Raw genomic sequence first — 20,588 nt, forward strand, 5'->3', positions numbered from 1 at the left:
TGAGCAATTCTAATCATATTTTTGATCTTGTGCCATTTGGTGTGTTAGTATGAAAATTGTTTTGCATAGAGTAACATATTCTTTCAGACTGGTCCTGCCTGTCTGACTTCCCACAAGGGGAAGTTATATGAGAGCTGCTGTCCAGAAACCAGTTCATACAAGAGAGAGGAACAAATGCATACATATATGTGTTTACGCCTGTGTATCCACAATGTTCATCTTTTGGTTATTTGTCAGTATCATGGGTGTATTTTGCCCTTGTTCAGGCGAGGATCTTCTGCACGCGTACTCACCTGGGGACATCATCATTGGAGGACTTTTCCCTATTCACATACAAACAAACAGAAACACAACACCGGGACCACTCACCTGTAGAAAGTAAGTATGAGCTTACTGAAATTAGTCAATTTACGTGACTAAAATAGAATTCAATCATTTCGGAAATTCATCTGTCTTCTGTCAATTTTTGCAGTTATGATCTCCAAATGTTCCTACGCACTCAAGTGATGATATACGCCATCAGTGAAATAAACCAGCGCACACCAAGGGTTCTACCCAACTTCACCATAGGATATGACATCTATGACACTTGCGGAGATGTCAGCCTTGCCATCAGAGCAACTCTCCAGCTGCTGACCCCTGAGAGCTGTTTAGAGCCATCTTTAGTTCCACCTGCTTTACCTGAACCCAAAACAAAGGCAGTAATTGGTGAAAGATATTCTGAAGTGTCAGTAGCTGTTGCACGAGTTGTTGCTTTGTCAGCTGTTACCCAGGTTTGTCTTCACTGTACTTGATACTGTTCTATTAACTACAGTTAAAAATGCAAAATATTTTCAATGCCTTTGCATTGTTTGAGGCTAATGGCAGAATTCCTATTTAAACTATGCTTGTGTAACATACTTGTATCACGGTTGCAAACTGCATGCAGAATGATTTCAATGTGATTTATTCCTACAGATTAGCTATGGATCAACTAGCGAGCTGCTCAGCAAAAAGTTGAAGTTCCCCACTTTTCTGCGAACGGTATCTAGTGATGAATATCAGACAAAGGCCATTGCTGAGCTGGTGTGGCAGTTTAAATGGCAAACAGTGGTCATTGTAGGAAGTGATGATGAGTACGGGAAGTATGGCAGAGACAGCCTTGTGGACATATTCAGTCAAATGAAGGACGTCTGCGTTGAATTCACCATCATCCTGCCTGGTTACTTTTCCCAGAACAATAACCAAACCCAAAATTTGCTGCATTCGTTGGTGACCAACATCAGCAAGTCCTCTGCAGAGGCCATCATCATCTTCACCAAGGATGTCAATGCTGGTATCATCATGGAAGCAGCTATTAAACACAACCTCAACAGAACTTGGATTGCAAGTGATGCATGGTCCACCTACACAAAGCTCTCTGCAATGCCAGGCATCGAGAAGGCCGGGGAGGTTTTTGGATTCATCTCTCAAAGGCATGAAGTGCCTGGTTTTAAAGACTACATCATCTCGATGTTCAATGGAACCACTAACGCCATTCTCGAAGATTACCTGAACCTTTGTTCTAATCCAGCTGAGGAGAACAAAGAAAGTAACTGCTCACTAAACAGCCAAGAGGGGTCCGAGCAGTGTCTGGACCTAAGCTGCTTGGCCAGTTACATTGACCAGGATGAATCATTCAATATCTACCTAGCTGTTCAGGTCATTGTTGAAGGCCTCAGACGCTTGCTGAAGTGTGACAACCACAAATGTGAACGTAACGCCACATTTACAGCCTTGGAGGTACAGGAAAGTGATCTTGCTGACATATTTTGCATTGCTAATGTGCGACTTTAAAGCAGTAGCTCAAGATTTATACCCTTATCCGCTTGTTATTCTTGATGAATTAGATATTAGAATTCTTTTTTTTTTTTGTTATTCACAAAATACATTTATGGGAGTCTATTTGATACATGAAATATTTCCTGTTTTATGATTTGTCATTTTGCTAGGAGTAGAAGCAACAATAAAAACATTTCCTGATTTTATATCAATGTAGTTTTGTTTATGCTTGTCTCCACAGCTTCTTATGGAAATCAAAAAAGTCAACTTCACTGTGAAAACCACACATATATTCTTTGACTCCAATGGAGACCCCAGTTTAGGATATGATATTGTTTATTGGAACATGACTGAACAGGGCACAAACATAAAAACTATTGGAGTATTCTGGCCAGGTCAAAAAATCAAAGTCCCAGAAGATCTTGTTAAACTGCGCCAAGTGGCGGTAAGATAAAAGGTTTCATCATATGTTTCTTTCCTCAAATAATTTATGAATATCATGTTGCACTGATTCTGTTATTGTCTTTCAAAGGTAACTGCTTACAACTGCTCTAAAACATGTAAACCAGGGCAGGAGCTGAAAAACCAAGGCAAGATGTGCTGCAATGATTGTGTTCCGTGTGCAGATAGAGAGTTTTCCGCTGAAAATGGTAAGTGTTTAATTAAAATGTCTGTGTGTGCGTGCATGCTGTGTGAATATACAGCATCAAATTGATCAACTTATTTACCTGTGTGAAAGTCCTTTCAAAAATATGACTGAGCCTTAAAAAGCAATCTCCATGGTTATTAACATTAATAGCATTTATTTTACATGGCCCAAATCACACATTAAGAATGGAATAAGGGATTGCTAAAATTATGGTAAACATAACAAATGGGTTGTCCTGTTAATGGAGCATTTCAGCTGCTTTCTCAAAACAAACGTATTGGTCCTGCTGGCATAAACATTTATGATTCATGGTGAACACAAAGGCCATGTTTTTGAAGTACAATATTTTTAAACATGAAATCCAGCAAGAAAAGGATAGAATAAAATAAAATAAAATAGTTTAAGTAAAATTATTTAAAAGAATGTTTTTTTAAGAGCTTAACACTTTATGGGCCCTTAACAATTGTTTTGATGATTTCCAGTGGAGGGACTGGTTTTGTTGGTGGAAAAGTTTCAGTCAGTATTTTTTTAGATCTCGATATAGTCAACCACAAGATTTTACTGGACTGGAAAACTGGGTGGGGCTTTCTGGAACAGTGTTAAATGGGTTTGAATCCTATTTAAAGGGCAGGGACTACTTTGTGTCAGTTGTCACAGATCTGAATATATGTAAATGACCCATATACAGTATATATTTATATTGTTAAATAATAAGCAAAACTGATATAACTGTCTTTTGACCCAGAGAAGAACCATTCTAAGTCAGTGCTCAGTATCATTGCCAGTGTTATAGATCACAGACCAAGCAAGAAATCTTGATGTAATCATGGACTCAGACTAAAATTTTAATCACTCCACAAAAAGCCATACTTAAAAATGTGGCACTCTTTCTCCTCGTCCTCGATCTTGTCCTTGTCCTTTTTTTCATTTGCCCAGGAATTACCTTTCTTCTACCTGAAATCAACTTAAAAATAAAAGCATGGACTCTAATCTGCGGCCTGCATGTGTACTTCCATATGAATGCGTGTGACATGGTATTATTCTTTTGACCATGCGGGTCACACCGGAGTCTGATATGGGCCACATTTAAAAAATAATCTAAGCAATAAACTTGAATTGAGCTTCAAGGCCTGCATGTGAACGTAGTTTAAGACCAGGATAGTTGGATCATCCGCTCTCCAGTTCTCATACCTTTATACTGGCAAAGCTATAAATCGCAATAAGAATGTTTTTTACATCATGTTTTAAGACGATAGCCAATACAGGATATTCTGTTAAATAAGTGAGGTGCCAGTTATAATCCAAAAATTGGTTGTTATATTATTTTATTATTGCATAATACTTTCTGAAAGTTTATATACTAAACGTTTAAATACATAACTCACTTATGTGGGTAGTATATCAAACATGATGATCAGATTTAATTATTATTGTCGTCATCTGTGTTGTTTTTGCAAATGTTGTTTTGCGTTTTGCAAATATTGTCATACTGTTGGACGGTATGGGTGATGAGATGCTGTGATATGATACTTCCTCATTTTTGTAAAACATAATATTCTACATTAAAGTATTTCTCAGGATTGTTTTCATGATGAATATACAAAAATCATATATTCTTGTGCAGTTAAACGTGCATTTCTTTGCTTACTTCTATAGGTGGTAAATGTAAAAACTGCGGTCCAGATCAGTATTCATCTCCACAGAGGGATAAGTGTGTGAACAAAACTGATGAATTCCTACAGTGGTCAGATCCATTCACTATCATTTTAAGTTCCTCTGGAGTCTTTGGGATAATTGCTTCCATTGTCTTTTCTATTTTGTTTGCAATCTATCATAGCACTCCGATTGTGAAAGCTGTTGGAGGTTACTTGTGTTTCTTGGAGCTTTTTTCCTTGCTGGTCTGCTTCTGCCTTACATTTAGCTTCTCAGGAAGACCCACAGTGGCTTCCTGCATGGTAAGCCTGCCGCTCTTCGGCATAGCCTTTACCCTCTGTATCTCCTGTATTCTGGCCAACCTGCTCCAAATCTTAGTGGGCTTCAACTTTGACCTGAAGATAGGGCCCTGGGTGCAGAAGCTCAACAAGCCGATGGCTGTGGTGACCATTGTCTCCGGGATCCAGGTGGCCTTGTGTGTGCCATGGCTGTTCCTTTCCCCCCCAAAGCCTACTCAACAACATTTTGACAAGACCATCCTGCATCTGTGTGACAGTGGCTCTATGAACTTCTTCATTGCGATGTTGGGCTACATCGCTTTCTTGGCCATCGTTAGTTTTCTGTTTGCATTCAAAGGAAAACAGTTGCCAGATTTGTATAAAAATGCAAGTTTAATCACCACCAGTATGCTGCTGTTTTTAATTATTTGGATCCTCCTCATCCCAATTTATATCAATTTGGTTGGGGTGTACAAACAAGCCATTGAAAGTGCAGCCATTCTAATTTCAAGCTACAGCATCCTTGGGTGTCACTTGGCCCCAAAGTGTTACATTATGATGTTCAGGAAAGAGATTAATAATGAGAGGGCCATTACTGAGCACATCAGAAAGCATTATGAGCAGAATGATATGGCTGTGAAATAATAATCTCATATGCATATCCATTAAGTCTTTGCTGGTGCTAGGTAACAATTGTCCGCACAGAAAGTTCTTCCTGTGTTGAAATCATAGCAACTGTATTCCTCTCTGACTACTTTAACATTTGTGTTTTGTGCCCACAAAAATCTGGGTTTTTAACGTTACATTTTCGTTATGTCATTTTTTAAATGTGTGATCGCTTTCCACTGCCATATCTATGGTGGCGGAGACGTGACGAACAAACAAATTACAAATTTGAAAAACACAAGCGCACTGGGAACCTCTGGGAAAAAACACAAATCACATGCAAAAATCACAGCGCAAATGCAAAAGCCACAACACAAAGCCACCACATAGCAACAGCAGTGAGTAATGAGATTTATTGATGAAGGACTATTATTGCCTACACATGTAGAAAAGGACAGTTCTTTGAGAAGTTAGTGAAATGTTGTTTGTTAGCTAACATTAGTGTAATTACTATGTGATTGTCACAATTGACAAATATTGTTCAATTCCTTCATATTTTCTTAAATTTTCTTCTCCACATCTATTGTTGCTCACTTCCAATGAAATGTTTTGTATTTGGGTTGTGGCTTTTGCATTTCTGTTTTCTATGAGAGTTTTTCCTTATCGCTAACACAAAAATACTAAATTTGGGCCTTTGTGTCAAACCTCTACACAGAAGCCAAACAAGACACACCACTTGGAGATAAACATCTCACTTCTGTGTCAAAATGAACAAAAGGGCATTTTTGTTGTGTAAGGAATAGTTTTATGGATCACAACTTCTGTACTGCACTGTCCTTCCTGGCTGAGCAACGGGGAAAATATCGTCTTGCCTGTTGTATCCATCCGTGGATTGAACCCACCTAAACGTCTCCACGTGCCTCCTCCATTGCTTGCAGAAGAGGCATGTGGGCATGTGGGCAGCGGCCTTTTACTTTCCAATTCAAAGCCAAAAAGAAGTCTCAACTGGACTGCGAAATGGGGAGTAAGGGAGCAGGTACATAACTATGAAACACAAAGTGATATTTTCCCTCTGCTGCCCAGGGACATTCACAAAGGCTGTTGGCACATTTTGCCCTGACGCCTGGTTTTAGCTAGATTGAATACAGCTTCATCAATGAAAATTAACTCGTTAGACTTTGATACACTGACACGTCAATATGGTGTAACTCAAACCCAGCACCACAGTGTCTACATTTTCACACAATGATTGGGTTGGGTCAGAAACAGTCAGTCAAACTGATTTGTCACAATTCCAGTACAATCTTTAATTCCCTTCAGTTCAAGATATCTTAATTAAGTTAAAATGGTTAGAATTATTATAGATATCTTAAACTGGAATAATGAAAAATGAAAATTATTGCATATTATTATATGAGCCTGTATTCCATATATGGTCATTTGCTCCACACAGCTATGCTCAGTCAGTAATACGTGAAAATGCGTGATTAATCATTAAATTAACTTGCTAACCTGAAATCCTGCTTTGCATCTAACCATCTGAGCTGGGAATGATGTCACACCCAGTTGATGGCGTTCCAGTTAACAAGTCGGGGTCTTCCGCGTTTGCGTGGCGGTGCATTTGGGAGTCATATTGTTATATATATATATTTTTTTATCTCCCACCCCTCTTGGCTATTAGGTTTCTTGCCTGCCTGAGGCTGGGGTCGTTGCGGCACAGTCGTGGCGTCCCACTCTCACTAACAACTACATTCTTTTAGAGGCTTATGCGCACACACATGTGCACACACACACATACAGTCTCACACATAGACACAAACAAACTTAGGTTGTCCCTGGTAGAATTATTCCTGATGCTTTTCTTTCAGTTACTTATTTAAATTAATTGTTATTATTCCAGCTCTTGTGGCTGTGCTGTGTTGCTTATTTGTGTTTGACTGTTTCTTGTTTTCATCTCTTATCTCTGTCTTTTATTATTATTTTATTATCGAGTTTTTCCGCCCCAAGCCCCCCTCTCTGTTCTATTGCAGGTTTCGTTGCTGTCTGCAATTGGTGTTTCCCTCTGCTATTCCCTGTTGTCCCCACCTTCCATCCCCCTTCTCTTACAGGTGTTGTCCTTTCTCTGTGCTGCCTGTTTGTGCCCCCCCATCCCCATGTCTGCACCCCTGTCCGGCCCGGTGACGAATCAATACATAATTAAATAAATAATAAAACAGACAAAGGAGTATATTAATACTCTCTTGTTAAAGTAAAATCGGTCTGGCACAATATGGAATCCAGCTCATCATACTCAGGACAGGTTTAAAAAAAAAGAAAAACAAGTTGGAAAACCTTGCTTGGCCAGCAATGTTAGCTATTGTTACCCCAGTTGATTAAAAGAAACGCATTGTGCTGTATTTACTCCTACTAAACACTGTAGCAACACATCCACAGACAGTAGCTGGACAGCACTTTGTGTACAAACATTTCAATGAGTCACAAGTACACAGAAGTGCTAATAAACAGTATAAACTACAGCTTACACTAACTGTTGACACTCAGAGCAGCCATCTTGGGTCACGAAGTCAGGGTAGTGCGGTTCTCCCGACTTTCCGACTTTGAACTCGAAAATTCCGACTTTGTAAGTCAAATGGAACGCTCCAATACCAACACTCGAGACATTTGCTCTGGGGACCAGCGGAGCTGTTTGTCTAAGGGAAGGCAGCCGACATTATTGAAGCTGCAATAAACTTCACAATCTGATGATCTGTTTCTATGATGACAAGCAGTCCAGTGCGCCTGTTACACCAGTGAACATGCCCGAACACAGAGCTATGGGGTTTTGAGTCTTGAAAGTGAAGACTTTTAAATCAGTCTCTCTCCCCTTACCCACTCACTGTGGCGTTAAACACAGCATGCGTCTGTCTTTTCACAAATCACACCCTGTGAATAACTGTATTTCCCAGAACACTGTAGGCTACACTGTGCTATTTTTGGCTTATCATATGTAAGACAAATATGGTAGTTGTTCTTACATACTAATAGTAAGGTTGGTGATACATTTGTTGCCAGATCTCCTGCTTTGCTGCTGTTTCTAACACTGCTGCAATATGTTTTGAACAGAAATGATGAATTAAGAATAGTTTTTTGATATTCATTGACCTTTATCTTTTAAATTGTCAATTTAAAAAGAATTGTACAGGACAAAAGAGGAAAACTGAAAAAAACACTGTAGTGTGTATGCAAGGTAAACAAAGGTGTTTGGCTATGTAATATGGTTACCTTTTACCTGCCTGTAAATACTGTATATTGTCCTTTTTCGGTGTGTAATTGTTATATTTTTGATCATATTGTCTTTCAGATATGATTCAGACACAGTATTAAAGGTTCAGTGTGTAATAGTTAGGAGGATTTATTGACAGAAATACAATATAATATACATAACTATGTTTTCAGTGGTGTATAAAGACGTTATGTTTTATTACCTTAGAATGAGACATTTCTATCTATATACACCTCTTACATGGACATCGCCATGTTGTGCCGCCATGTTTCTACAGTAGCCCAACGAACTAAGGGCACTACAGAGCCCATATTGTCACTGCGTTGAATATGCACGAAGAAGAAGAAGTAACATTAGCACTTGTAGTAGTAGTCAACTGGTTTATTAGTAAGAAAAAGTAAGAAAAGAGGAGAAATTTGGACAAATGGAGGAGCACACGTATTATTTAGCAGAAGAACCGACACAGCATGACGGCCACAATAGCTTCTCCTGCGCACCTGGAAAGGGAGGGGTGAGAGGTGCGTTCATGTGGGGTTGGAACAATTTGAATCTTTTTTTTTTCATCTGTAAATGTTTATTGCAAAAACAGAAATAAAGTGTACATGGGACATAAAAAAGTATACAAAACATTGATTTGTGCAAGATTACAAATTGCAAATACATATTTTGCAAACATGTAATTGTGATATGGTTATAACGGTTAGTTTGCTGTCCATGTAGAGTGAACTAGATGGCTGCGTGTTGCTTATATGCTCTGTTAATGCTAATCCAACACATCTTTGTAGTAGCGTCCATGTTGATTTTATATTCTGACTTAAGAGCACATAAACACACACTGAAGTCGAAAGTAAGACCTCACAACTCCGGAAATGGGACCGTCCGAGGAGCATATGAATGCACTGTGAGCCATTAGTTGCAATTCGCAACCCTCACTGCTAGATGCCGCTAAAACTTAACACACTGAACCTTTACATAACACACAAAGTGAGTGCTTGTTATGCTTGTTTTTGCTACTGTAAACTTTATTAGGCTACTTAATTTTGTGGTTGCTTTATTAGATTTTGATTTTAAGAGATGTATCCTCATAAAGAGTTGCATACTGTAACTAAATAAACTTTACTTTTCTTTGTGAGTACTGCAGTACTGAGCCTCCTATGTACAATGAAAGTTTGCCTATGGATTGTTCACTGTAGGCTGTAGAAAATGAATTTGCAACAAAAAGGAAGACAAACACAAAGAGACAAATGCATCACTTTTTAATCACTTGTTCAAAGAAACAAAACAACAAACAAGAAAGCCTCAGCTTTTCTCTATGGAGGGATTGTTGGGTCAGAATTAAAACTAAAAGTCTAAATAAAAAATGCATTTGGTATTTAGGATTGGGCATTTGAGCTATAAGGTACAGTACATCTAAAAGGAAAGCCTACTATTAAATGTGGAGATGGTGTCTGCCTCCTGAAACTAAACTAGAACCTGATTGGTGGTGGTGGCGTAACATAGATACGATGCTTGCCTTTGGCGTGGGAGACCTGGGTTCAATTCCCACTGTGAGACATCCACCATTGTGTCCCTGAGCAAGACACTTAACCCCTAGTTGCTCCAGAGGCGTGCGACCTCTGACATGTATAGCAATTGGATAAAAGCGTCAGCTAAATGATTGATTTTAATACAAGGTAACAAACTCCACTTTAGAAATGTTTAGATTACCCAACTCACAAAATACTGTATATTTGTAATGTGTCTTAGGGTGTTGATTCTACACTGGCAGGCAAAAGCAATTGCGTTGCATATGTTTGAAGGGTAGGTGTGAGTGTAAGGGTAGATAATAGTAAAAAGAAAATGCACTCATGTCATAGCCGTTATTGAGAACTGGACCATGTAAATGCAATACTGAGAATATCACACTGGCAATCACAGTAAGCACTGGTTTCTCATACAAACACTAGATGGGGCCCTTGAAACATCCAGTGAAGAGCTCTGTTGGTGTCTATAAAAGTACATAAGTGCTTTCATAAAATTTTGTAGTACACATGTACAAAACACACGCCAGTAATTCGGCTCCGCACCTAATGTTTTATTTATTAATAAAATACAAAATGACAAAAAGTTTCCATAGGAAAGCATTATGAAATTGCAATCCCAACTTTCAAATCCATTTCAAATGTATTGTTAAACACTGCTTCTTATGATCATGAACAGACTTCTTGCCTTCAACAAGGTACAAAAAAAAAAATAAGAATAAGGAGGAGAAGAGGAGAGGAGACGTCTGCTTCTTGAGTCCCTGTGTTTTAAATGTTAATCTTAAAGATTTGTTTCTGGTGGTACCTGTAGTGTCTGCTGACGAGGACAAATACTGTATATGAAGATCACATTGGTTGCCATGGGTAGCTGATATTTAAATTTAGTTATGTATTTAGATTGCTGTCTGACAGCCAGAGACACATTATATGGGATTTAGACATGCAGAATGTGACGCATGCACTTCCTGGGCTCTGGCCAAAACCAGCAAAAACCTTTACAGAACACAAACACTCTGAAACACTACATTATGAACCCCCACAGAAACTATGGTATTTCTTGATATGTCAGCATCTTGAGGATTAACACTTAAGGTGTTCTGTACAGAAGTGGAGATCATGGAAAATATAAATATAAAACATAGCAGCCATTTGAGGAATTAAATCACCCCTCCAACCACCTCTTTGCGAGTTTCTAGCTAGGGATGTGACTTTAGCTGTTTACAAGGCTTTGTAGGGTCCAGTAGTTTAGTAAAATAACAGCCCCACCCGCTTTACATTTCGCAGGTCAGTCAGCACTGCCGGATGCCTAAGCCGGAAGCAATCTGCTACCATACTTTTTTAAAATATTAAATGAATAACGTGAGTAAACCCTCACCTCTTGGACTAATGCTACAGTTTCAAGTCCTATGGTGATGGGAATCTTCTGTGAAGTGGTCTTTTTGATGTATTTTGCAAAGGTATCTCTCTGTACACTATTCCAGTTCAGCAAATAGACTCTTTAAGAACTACAGTTACTCCCCCAAATTAGCGCAGGAAGGCTGCAGCAACCTAATTAAGTACAGAGTTGCCCTGTAACACTCTGCCTGGAACACACAGAGACACTTGGAGTGTGATTCAGCCTCATTTCATTGAAGGTTGATCCCCAGCTTTCATACAGAACACAGAAATGTGTGCGACATGTCCCTCTCATTCTCCTGTCAAGTAACTGGCCTTGAAATGTCATGTACATTTGTGAAGACGACAAAAAAACAAAAAGAAAACACAAGTGAACCTTCTGTAATAATTAACAAAGGATGCTAGATCTGAAGAGAAGTGTTGTGTTGTACAGTATGCGTTTAAACCACGTGGGCCTGGCAGGGTTTTGTGGGCATCTCCAAGCTGCTCTCTCTGCCGCAGCAGGCTGGCACTTCAAACAGGCAAGACTCCTCCGCAGGAGCTGGCATGCCCTGGGAACAGATCTGCTGCACTTGATGCCTGTAGAAAACAGATAGAAGTTAAGATTGTCTAGAACGCAAGAAAAACTTAAACCTGCAAATGTTCCCTCATGAACAGACTCCAATAAGAGATCCATCATTAACTACCACTTTCAGCTTCTGTGACGTCTACTCACCAGGCACGGCGGGACATGACATAGTGAATGTCAGGTCTTTGGAAGCCGTTGAAGGTGGAGGAGGCAGCCACGGTGTAAGCACCCATGTTCTCAAAGACCAGCCAGTCACCCACTTGCAGGTCAGGCAGGTTACACTGCTCAACAATGCGATCAAGGCCATCACACGTTGGGCCCCAGATACTGCAGGGGTACCTGACCTCATCTGGCTTTGGCTTCTATTAGTATTGAGAGGGGTGAGGAAACAAGAGGTTAACCACTACCAGACTTTACCTTTCACTGACCCATATTGATAAAGGAGAAACTTGGCCCCCCACTTTCAATTTCCTAGAATTTCACTTACCTTATGTAGTGTTGGCAAACAGTGAGCATGGTCATAGAGTATACAGTTGAAGGAGCCGTACACTCCATCATTGACATAGTACATCAGAGTCCTATCATTGGTCACATCGTCTTCTTCTGTGAAGGAAGCATAATCATTTTAAAAACTAAGTAATGTTACAAATCTGCGTTTAGAACAACAAACATTTTTTTCCTAAATCAAGGCTGTTACCGTCAGAGCCTGGCTCGTCGTCCATGATGACCTTTTTGGCAATGATGTTGACAACCAGTGTGTAAGCAGAGGCCACATAAAAGCGCCCTGGCTCAGAAATAATCTTAATACCAGTGTCAGCAGGAAAATACTTGTCCAGGGCAGGGTTGATTACTGCTGTGATCTACAAGTTAAAAACAGGAAGTCATCACAGGCACAGACACTACTGATGCTGCAGCTAAACGTATAAAAGGCTGTACTGTCATCTTTTTATCCAACAAAAAGAACAAAATAATGTTTAGCCTATGAAACACCACGATTTATAAAAACTAAATAAAAATAAAAAAAGCAAAATACCTCTTCAAATTTGAGTTCTGCATCGTCTGAACCAGGGAAACCACCTCCAATGTCCAACAGGTCCATGTTGAAGCCCAGCTCATCCTAAGTCACAAAAATCAAGATTCTATGTTTATTTTGCTGGGTGAAAACCCACATTAAATTACAGCTGTAAATGTATTTCTGTCACAACCCACCCCAATATCGAAGACACAGCGGGCATCAGCGATAGCCTGGGTGTAGGTCTCGGGATCAGTGCAGCCACTGCCAACATGGAAGCTGACACCGATCACATCCAGCCCCAGTTTTTTAGCCTGCTCCAGAAGACCTCGACAAGCTTTGAGTGGGGCCCCAAACTTCACACTTAGGCGACACACTGCCTTTGAGTCATCTGTGGCAATACGCAACACCAGCCTGGGCACAATGCAGAGACCGTTAGTGAAGAGGAGAAAAATGTAGACAAACAGATGAATAAAAATACACCACAAAAGCCTTCATATTATGGATGGTAAATGTCTCACTTGGCATTGTCATGACAGCGGGCTACTTTCATGAGTTCCACCTCGCTATCAAAGGTCATCATCTGGACCCCATGGGCAGATGCATACTTGATCTGAGAAACTTGCTTGCAGGGGTTGGCATAGATGATTCTGCTTGGATCCACTCCCAGAGACTGAACCAGCTGAATCTCCGTCTAGTAGGGGACAATGCCAACAGTCAGCAAAAAAAGTGCTAATTTAAAAACACGAGCTGCCAATGCAATTTCAGCTAATCATCAAGAGAGCTTTGAATTGTTATTCTGAGAAGATCTAGCGCTATGAACATTTTCCAACACGCACCTTGCTTGCACAGTCAAAGCCAGTTCCCAGGGATGCCAGTGTCATAACTACAGCCCGGCTGTCGTTGCATTTGACGGCATAGAAAGGAGTGACGCGAGGCAGAGCCCTCATCCAGCGCAGTTGTTTCTTTAGCACATCTCCCAAGTCACAGACATAAAAAGCATCCCTGTCATCCTGTAATGCAGTGGATGGAAAAGAGGGACATGAGTTTTAAAAAAGCAGGTATGTAACAAAAACATCTTCCAACATACAATACTGCAGATCCACGGCAAACAATAAACACTGTGTGTAATATTAAATCTGACAATCATTTGCACACCCAAGGTCTTACGAGTTAAGTAAACGACGTACAATTCAGATACCAGAAATCTGACCAAAAGTGTAGGATAAACAATGTCAGCACAGGACGCTTACCGTCATGGATGAGTCATTAATTTTCTGCTCAACAATATCCCTGGCAGAGAAACCCTCCTCCAGGAAAGAGAATTCAAACTCAGTAGGAGTGGCAGTGTTCATGGTCACAAGAAGCCCTTTTGATTGGTCACTAGAAAACTGGAAAAAGGAGGGGAGGACATATTGAGACTACATTCAGCTTTGAGAACACAGTGTCTTTTGTGTCCTTGATTACTAAAGTCCATTTTATTCCCCTCTCATGGGAAAGTCTCAAACAAGTGTGAGTAATTCTAAAGCATACTACTTGACTGAGTGATCATTTTTAATAGCATTATCTATGTAAGACAATGCAGCCAGTGACACACTTACTTGAATATGATAGATGGAATTTTGTGTTGCAGTTTCTCAGGTGCAGAGAAGCCAAGGCGGCTCACCAGTGAAGTTAAATCCCTTCAAATAAGACTCAAGGCCGGGGCCTGCAGAGTAGCCAGTGTGCGTTTTCCTCAAGGGATGATTCTGTAACCAAGAGCAGTTAAGGTTTTTTGTTTGTTAGTTTTCCTTATCCAAATGGAGAAAGGATAGAGGGTGTCTTTGCTGGCAGATTGTAAAGCACCTTGACGCAAATTTATGATTGTGCTACATAAGTAAAATTGAACTTATGTACAATATGTTAACATAAAACAAATCATCAAGGGGAAAAGCTGGGTCAGGAAAGAAGAAGCATAACTATGGACTCAACTTTAGTGGGTTTACAGCCTATTAGGAGTAGACTTAAAATAAAACATTAATATATTGCATTTATGAACTATGAACAGGATTTTATATTTATACATTAATCACACATTTACGATTTATTCAGTTAAAAACATTATAATTAACTTAAAATTGCAATACACGCACAGTGCACAGTCTTTTCTAGCGATCCATTTTATAACTATGGCATGACAACTTGACACCATCTGTACAGAAAAAAAAAGTCAATGAAAGGACTCATGTCCAAGCTCCGCCCAGTGAAGCTGTAACCCAATTGCAAAGAAGACCCGCCTTTAATTTAATGGAACGGCATGAAAATGAACCAATCCGAGACCAACAAATGACGCAGACGTTAATATGCCGGTTCCGTTTAGAGCTCTGCGTGCCATGAGGCGGTATAACAGAGTCTATGGTATAACGTAGCATTAGAAGTGACTTTATATGCTAGTTTACACTGCCAATTCAAAAACCTGTTAACCGTAACGTCAACACACCGAAGTCTATAGCCCCGAACAGTTACCATGATAGGGAAACGTCCGGTTAGCAAGCAAGGTTAACACATACAATAAAGTAGTAGCTAACGTTAGCTACCCAGTCGTCTGTCACAGCGGCCACGTAACTTAACGTTGGTATTATTGAGCAACACTCCAGAGAGATTGAATTTTGAATTAATTTCACATTACGGTAAAATAACAAGAATACAGTAACGTTACGTTAAGTCCCCTTTTCATTGTATGTCGTTTTAAGCCGCCGAATCAGCGTGCTAACGTTTGTTAAAAGATGTGACGTTTTTAGTAATACATCGAAAAGTCGTTTCTTACCTTAAAAAGCATTTACAAAGAGTTTGTCCATTGGACTCAACTGCTTGGATAAACAAATAAAGCAGTTCCCCTTCACAATGAAGCCTGCTGCGGGAGGTGCTGTCTCTAACCAGGACTGAAACGAGAATGGAAGCCGATAAAGGATCACGACAGTATTTATAGAGAGCTCGTTCCTACGGCAACGCAGCTAGCTGAAACCGGCCTCCCATCCACGTATGAACCGGTTTAGCCTTGTTACCTCATCCACATGGTGGAAGCGACACACAGACACAGGGGCCGCTAGACAATTACCATATACAAGAGTACGGAAAGGTACAACCAGTTCAAACCAGCCTCATATTTACGTAAAAAAAAACTTGAGGCGTGTCACCACATTGAGGTAAAGTCAAGGCAGATAGGGGCAATCACTTGTTTAGTTGTCTAGTTAATGTTAGCTCTCGCATCCTGTTTTAGCCCCGGTTTGTGCTTCTCATAAAACTGTTGCCTTTATTGTCTTTGGCCAGCGTCCTTACCTCACGGAAACAATACATGTAGATTTGAACCGTTGATGTGAATTTGAACTTCTTTTTTTTTTTTTTTGAAGTCCAAGCTTTCAATAAATGCTTAAAAAGCTTGCATCTTTGACTGTAAGGGTATGTTTGATGCAGCTGTCTACTTTCCTAACCAGATTCCTAACATGAAATGTACTTGTCCACGGGCATGCTAGCCAGGACTGTCTGGTCAGGCAATTGCCAGTCCAACACTTAGGGATTTAGAGAAACATATACAAATCTTTAAAGAGTTGAATATAAAATTGATTACATGTTTCAGTCAGTTTTCAACCAAAACACAGTCTCTGGGCTCAGGTTTGCAAATGTGAGGATAGTAAATTAAATATCTCTTGGGTTTGAACTGTTGTTTAGATAAACAAGCATTTAGGAAATTATAATGCACATTTTCATTTTATAGACAAAATGATCAATAAAGAAAGTAATTCATTTCCTATGGCCAGCTGTAATGCACTGAATTTGTGTTAATCCCAGAAATGCCTACTCACATTGGCAGACAGCAACAGTCTGCTGGCCCTGACTGACAGCATGCTGGATGGCAGCCTGCTCTTGACCTTCCTAATGAGATTAAAGGAGATCACAAGATGACTAGGAGATGGCATGCTGTCAACACAGTCACATGTCACAACAGCTCTGTAAAGTTCTATGAAGATATACAATGAATGTGTTTTACTTGAGGAAGTGGGGTGTTTTTTTTATCGTATCTATATCCTTGTCAAGGTTTGTAAAACAAATGTTTGACATGAATAAAAAAAATACATATGCCACTGTAAGATACTGAAAATGGTGTGCAGGATTTTTAAAGTCTTATAGTACTTCTACATTGAAGAAGAAAAATGCCTTTTCACCCAAACCCTTCAAATTCCTGTCCCCCAGACATTCTCGCTTCCCCCAGACATTCTCCCCTTTACTGCACAGTCCAATCAGTCCAAAGGTTGCTTTCATAGACATTTGGTTTGCAAGAAGACATTACCAAATGGAGGAAAATAAAGAATTTGGTTAGTGTAATCATGCATGTGGAAATATACAGGACACTAACAGTAAACTTAAGAGTTTCAAGAAGACCACATATCTGTGGCCTTAACTTAATATCTTTTCCTGGTCTTGAGGCCACACTCAAGATGGCATTCTACTCTTTGCACAACATGGTTTCCATTCAAAGTTTCTGCAGGGTTGGTGAATGAAGTCAATTTTTCCAAGCAGTTTAATTATCAAAAAGTAAAAAGCACAGCCTTTTCTGAAATGGTCAAAAGGTTCAAATGAGGGCGGCATACTTCATTTTCATAAATTGCCGTTTTCGCAATGGTTCTGCACTAAATCTTATCTTGTTCTAGCAGGCCTCGCCTCCTATGCAGAGCCATGCCTGTCAGGCAGGAAGTGGGCTCACACCTGGGGGCTAATTCATTTTCAACAGATGTTTATTAGCTTGCTCAAAGTCACAAGATCACAGTATTCTTCAAATGTGTTACATAGCAAACCCGGGTTAGATTGTTCGTCTTGACTCTAGCCATTTCCTTTTGTTTCTGTTTTTGTCTCTCTTCGACCACGTCTGTGTTCCTACCCTCTCCTTCACCCCTCTCCTGTAATGTCTGTCTCTCGCTCTGTGTGGAGTTTCTGTTATCACTACTGTGGACCATTGTGGCCTAACCCCCACATGTACAAGGCCTCACAAAATACAAGGATGATGATTGTTATTGGCCAACCCACAAGATATAGTGCAGCGTACGGACCTTGGTGACTGTGTGTCATGTGTATCACTGCATCTGGCTTTGCATTTCTCTTCACTTCTTTGTTAGCTCGTACTTGCGAAATGAAATCATGATGAAACAGTTTTACAGTTTCATCATCTTATGTTCCTGTACCATCCAGCTCAGTATGCTTTACGCATCTTTTGGGAATAGGCAACTTTGCCTGACATTTCTCAAGAGACTGTACATTACCTCAGTTGAACCAAAATGAAGAAATCTGATGCTTGAAGCAAATAACACCACTCAAGATCTTCTACACGGTGTTTCCCCACACCAAAGATTATCTTGTGATATCAGAGATACAAATATATAATCCCTTTTTTTATAAATAGTTACAGTAGTTATCTGCGTCAGTGTCTGGTCTGTATGTCTGTTTATAAAAAAGCTAGCAGATCTGATGCGTTGTTTACCTAAACTGAAACGACTTACGTGGTCTTACACTGATGATGTCAGATAACTGTAATCTATCAGAGGTTTGAAAAAGAGATGTACAAGCTTAATAAAGTTAAAGGAATTCAGGTGATTAAAGTCATATTTTAGTAGGCTATGCACTATTTATTGAGCTATGTGACCAGTGTTCCAAAGGCATCTGTTGATTATCATGTGACAGAATATACTGCCCATAAAAGGTACACAGCACTGACTGTTTATGGTTCCATATAGCTGCATAAACTTGTTGCCAGCAACAGCAACATTTAACATTCATTTAAACTGACTAAAATAACTACGTAGCTGTGGGGTCAGAGGTCAAAGATTGGATGTGTTTAGACAACATAAGGGGTTAACAGACAAAATCCATGAAGGCTTGACCTCAATATACCCGAGCATGTATGACTGGCCCAGACAGCTACTTAGAAGACCGGAAATCTTAGTCTTTCTCTGCATGGCTATAGGCCAATCTGAGCAGATGGTACCTGTGGTGTTTCTTTACTCTTTTGAATCTGGTCCATTTGTCATTTCAGATTAGACAGAGTGACTTTGATGGGGTGAGACCCCAACAGCATATTGACACATTAGCTTATCAACTTAAAGCTCTGATGACAGACGCCACCTAGATAGCTGGGTAGAGTTAAAACCATTGCACTACACAGGCACCGTAGAGTGACTAGTCAGCCACCGAAAGGAAGTGCATTGACACAAACCTGAAGTCGGCTTTGTTACGTCAATGCAGCTTAACATAAAGGGAAAGTAAGATGCAATATGTCAAACAAGAATGAGACTTCTTTTTGTGACAAAAACAGTACAAGGCCGGCGTGGAGATAAATTTCAAGGTCTGTATTGTCATAAAATACACAGACAATGGGTGGCTTGTAATTTAGGTCATGCTGTAGTGTTTAGGATGTTACTGCAATGCCTTTAAATTGAAGGTTTGCTCTTGTGGGTCTCAACAACACTTCATTCACAAGGCTAATGTCAGGTAGTGCACAGTAGCTCAAGTAGAAAAGAGCCATGATGTTAGCGAAATTACTTGGCAACTTTAGTTACACAGCAATACCCATCTTAAGTTTGCTAACATTAGTCGAGTGCTGCACAAACCCTAAGTGTACTGAATTGTGCATGGTTGTGTTTTATTACTTATTAATTAAATTCTTAATTTGTAAGAGGGTTTACAATAAACCACATGACATTCACTGAGTAAACGATTCATGTCGACATCAAAAAGAAAGCAAAAATTTTACTTAGCATGGAAAACACGTTTGATTTTAGAATATATTATTTTCTAAAAGGTTTATGTTACATCAAAAGTATCAACTACTTGTATATATACACACACACACACACACACACACACACACATCTATATATATAATACGAACTTCTGCATTCTTGCTAGGTTAAATACACACAGCCCACCACAGTGGAACATTTAACCATTGAGAAATAAACCAGTGGCAAAGAGGCAGACAGACACAGGCAGAGGGTGTATTTGATCTCAAAGTCCATTCTCTTTTCTTAGATGGAGTTAAATTATACATGTTCCACTGCACTTGCTGCTGTGATGATCGTTTCGTTTTTTGTCGCTGCTAGCTAGCTAGCCTTACAAAAACACTGGGGCTGATTGGCAACATTGTAAAGAAGTTATCTCTCCTAGCTGTTTCATGTACATAGTGTTGTTAACTTTCCATTGTTAGTTATAATGCCACAGTATAACTGACTTCACACTTGATTTTAAAGCTTGACTTTTGGTCCAGATTTGTCCGTTCAGCTTCACAGGGACATGACGGTGATAGTTAAGCGGGGGGTGGGGGGGCTTAGAGACTTATTAAATGGATGGTTATAAGATTTTAAGCATACAACAGAGGATGAAACCCACTGACTTTGGTGATCCCCTGACCTTCCCTTTATTATCGCCATGAAGTTGACTTTATTTGGTGAAATTTCTTGACTGGATGGATGTCTGCTGTTAAAAAGTCCCTTTTTCATTTGTGAGCATGTCAGCATGCTAACTTTAGAAGCACCACTGTGCCTCACACGGCATAGCTGTAGACTCTTAGGCTTGTTAAACAACAAAACAAAACATGGACCCATACAGTGTCCCTCCATCATGTTACACTGTATTTAGGACTTAATGCCAGTGAGTTGAAATCTTTTGGATGCAAGAGATGAATATCAAACTTTATACTTTGCATGATCTGAATTGATTTTGGGACACCTGCATACACTTGCAGTTTAAAGAGGAATGAACTAGGCTGGTTTTAATATCATCAGACAAATATGTGAGCTACTTATTTTAAAAATGTCA

General features: G+C 39.7%; 2 protein-coding genes across 3 annotated transcripts; one reads left to right on the forward strand and one right to left on the reverse strand.

Moving 5' to 3' along the window:
• Window positions 1-148: 148 nt before the first annotated feature.
• Window positions 149-5,183, forward strand: LOC119910589 (G-protein coupled receptor family C group 6 member A-like). Its single transcript, XM_038729299.1, has 6 exons — window positions 149-378; window positions 473-773; window positions 958-1,761; window positions 2,042-2,245; window positions 2,333-2,450; window positions 4,106-5,183. The coding sequence occupies exons 1-6, from the start codon at window positions 212-214 to the stop codon at window positions 5,023-5,025; spliced, it is 2,514 nt and encodes an 837-aa protein (XP_038585227.1). The 5' UTR covers window positions 149-211; the 3' UTR covers window positions 5,026-5,183.
• A 5,115-nt stretch (window positions 5,184-10,298) lies between these two features.
• On the reverse strand, window positions 10,299-15,706 carry odc1 (ornithine decarboxylase 1). 2 transcript variants are annotated; one of them, XM_038728782.1, is made up of 11 exons: window positions 15,550-15,706; window positions 14,345-14,491; window positions 13,997-14,134; window positions 13,583-13,756; window positions 13,265-13,437; window positions 12,941-13,157; window positions 12,765-12,848; window positions 12,429-12,591; window positions 12,219-12,331; window positions 11,879-12,093; window positions 10,299-11,742 (listed from the first exon to the last, which is right to left on the reverse strand). In XM_038728782.1, exons 3-11 carry the CDS (start codon window positions 14,096-14,098, stop codon window positions 11,604-11,606), a joined length of 1,380 nt encoding a protein of 459 aa, XP_038584710.1. In that variant the 5' UTR covers window positions 14,099-14,134; window positions 14,345-14,491; window positions 15,550-15,706; the 3' UTR covers window positions 10,299-11,603. The 2 variants fall into 2 exon arrangements, with proteins under 2 accessions (XP_038584710.1, XP_038584709.1); XM_038728781.1 differs by having other exon boundaries at window positions 12,219-12,334.
• Window positions 15,707-20,588: the final 4,882 nt, after the last annotated feature.

This window comes from Micropterus salmoides, unplaced genomic scaffold (assembly GCF_014851395.1).
Source record: "Micropterus salmoides isolate LMB-PRFRI ecotype aquatic unplaced genomic scaffold, ASM1485139v1 Ms_hic_scaffold_19, whole genome shotgun sequence".
Taxonomy (NCBI): Eukaryota; Metazoa; Chordata; class Actinopteri; order Centrarchiformes; family Centrarchidae; genus Micropterus; species Micropterus salmoides.

Coding starts and splice junctions, on each gene's coding strand:
- LOC119910589 (XM_038729299.1), top strand. CDS start 212: ATGTTCATCTTTTGGTTATTTGTCAGTATCATGGGTGTATTTTGCCCT. Junction 379..472: donor GGACCACTCACCTGTAGAAA/GTAAGTATGAGC, acceptor CAATTTTTGCAG/TTATGATCTCCAAATGTTCC. Junction 2,246..2,332: donor TTAAACTGCGCCAAGTGGCG/GTAAGATAAAAG, acceptor TGTCTTTCAAAG/GTAACTGCTTACAACTGCTC.
- odc1 (XM_038728781.1), bottom strand. CDS start 14,098: ATGAACACTGCCACTCCTACTGAGTTTGAATTCTCTTTCCTGGAGGAG. Junction 13,158..13,264: donor CGCTGTCATGACAATGCCAA/GTGAGACATTTA, acceptor CATTGTGCCCAG/GCTGGTGTTGCGTATTGCCA. Junction 12,849..12,940: donor GCTGTGTCTTCGATATTGGG/GTGGGTTGTGAC, acceptor TTTGTGACTTAG/GATGAGCTGGGCTTCAACAT.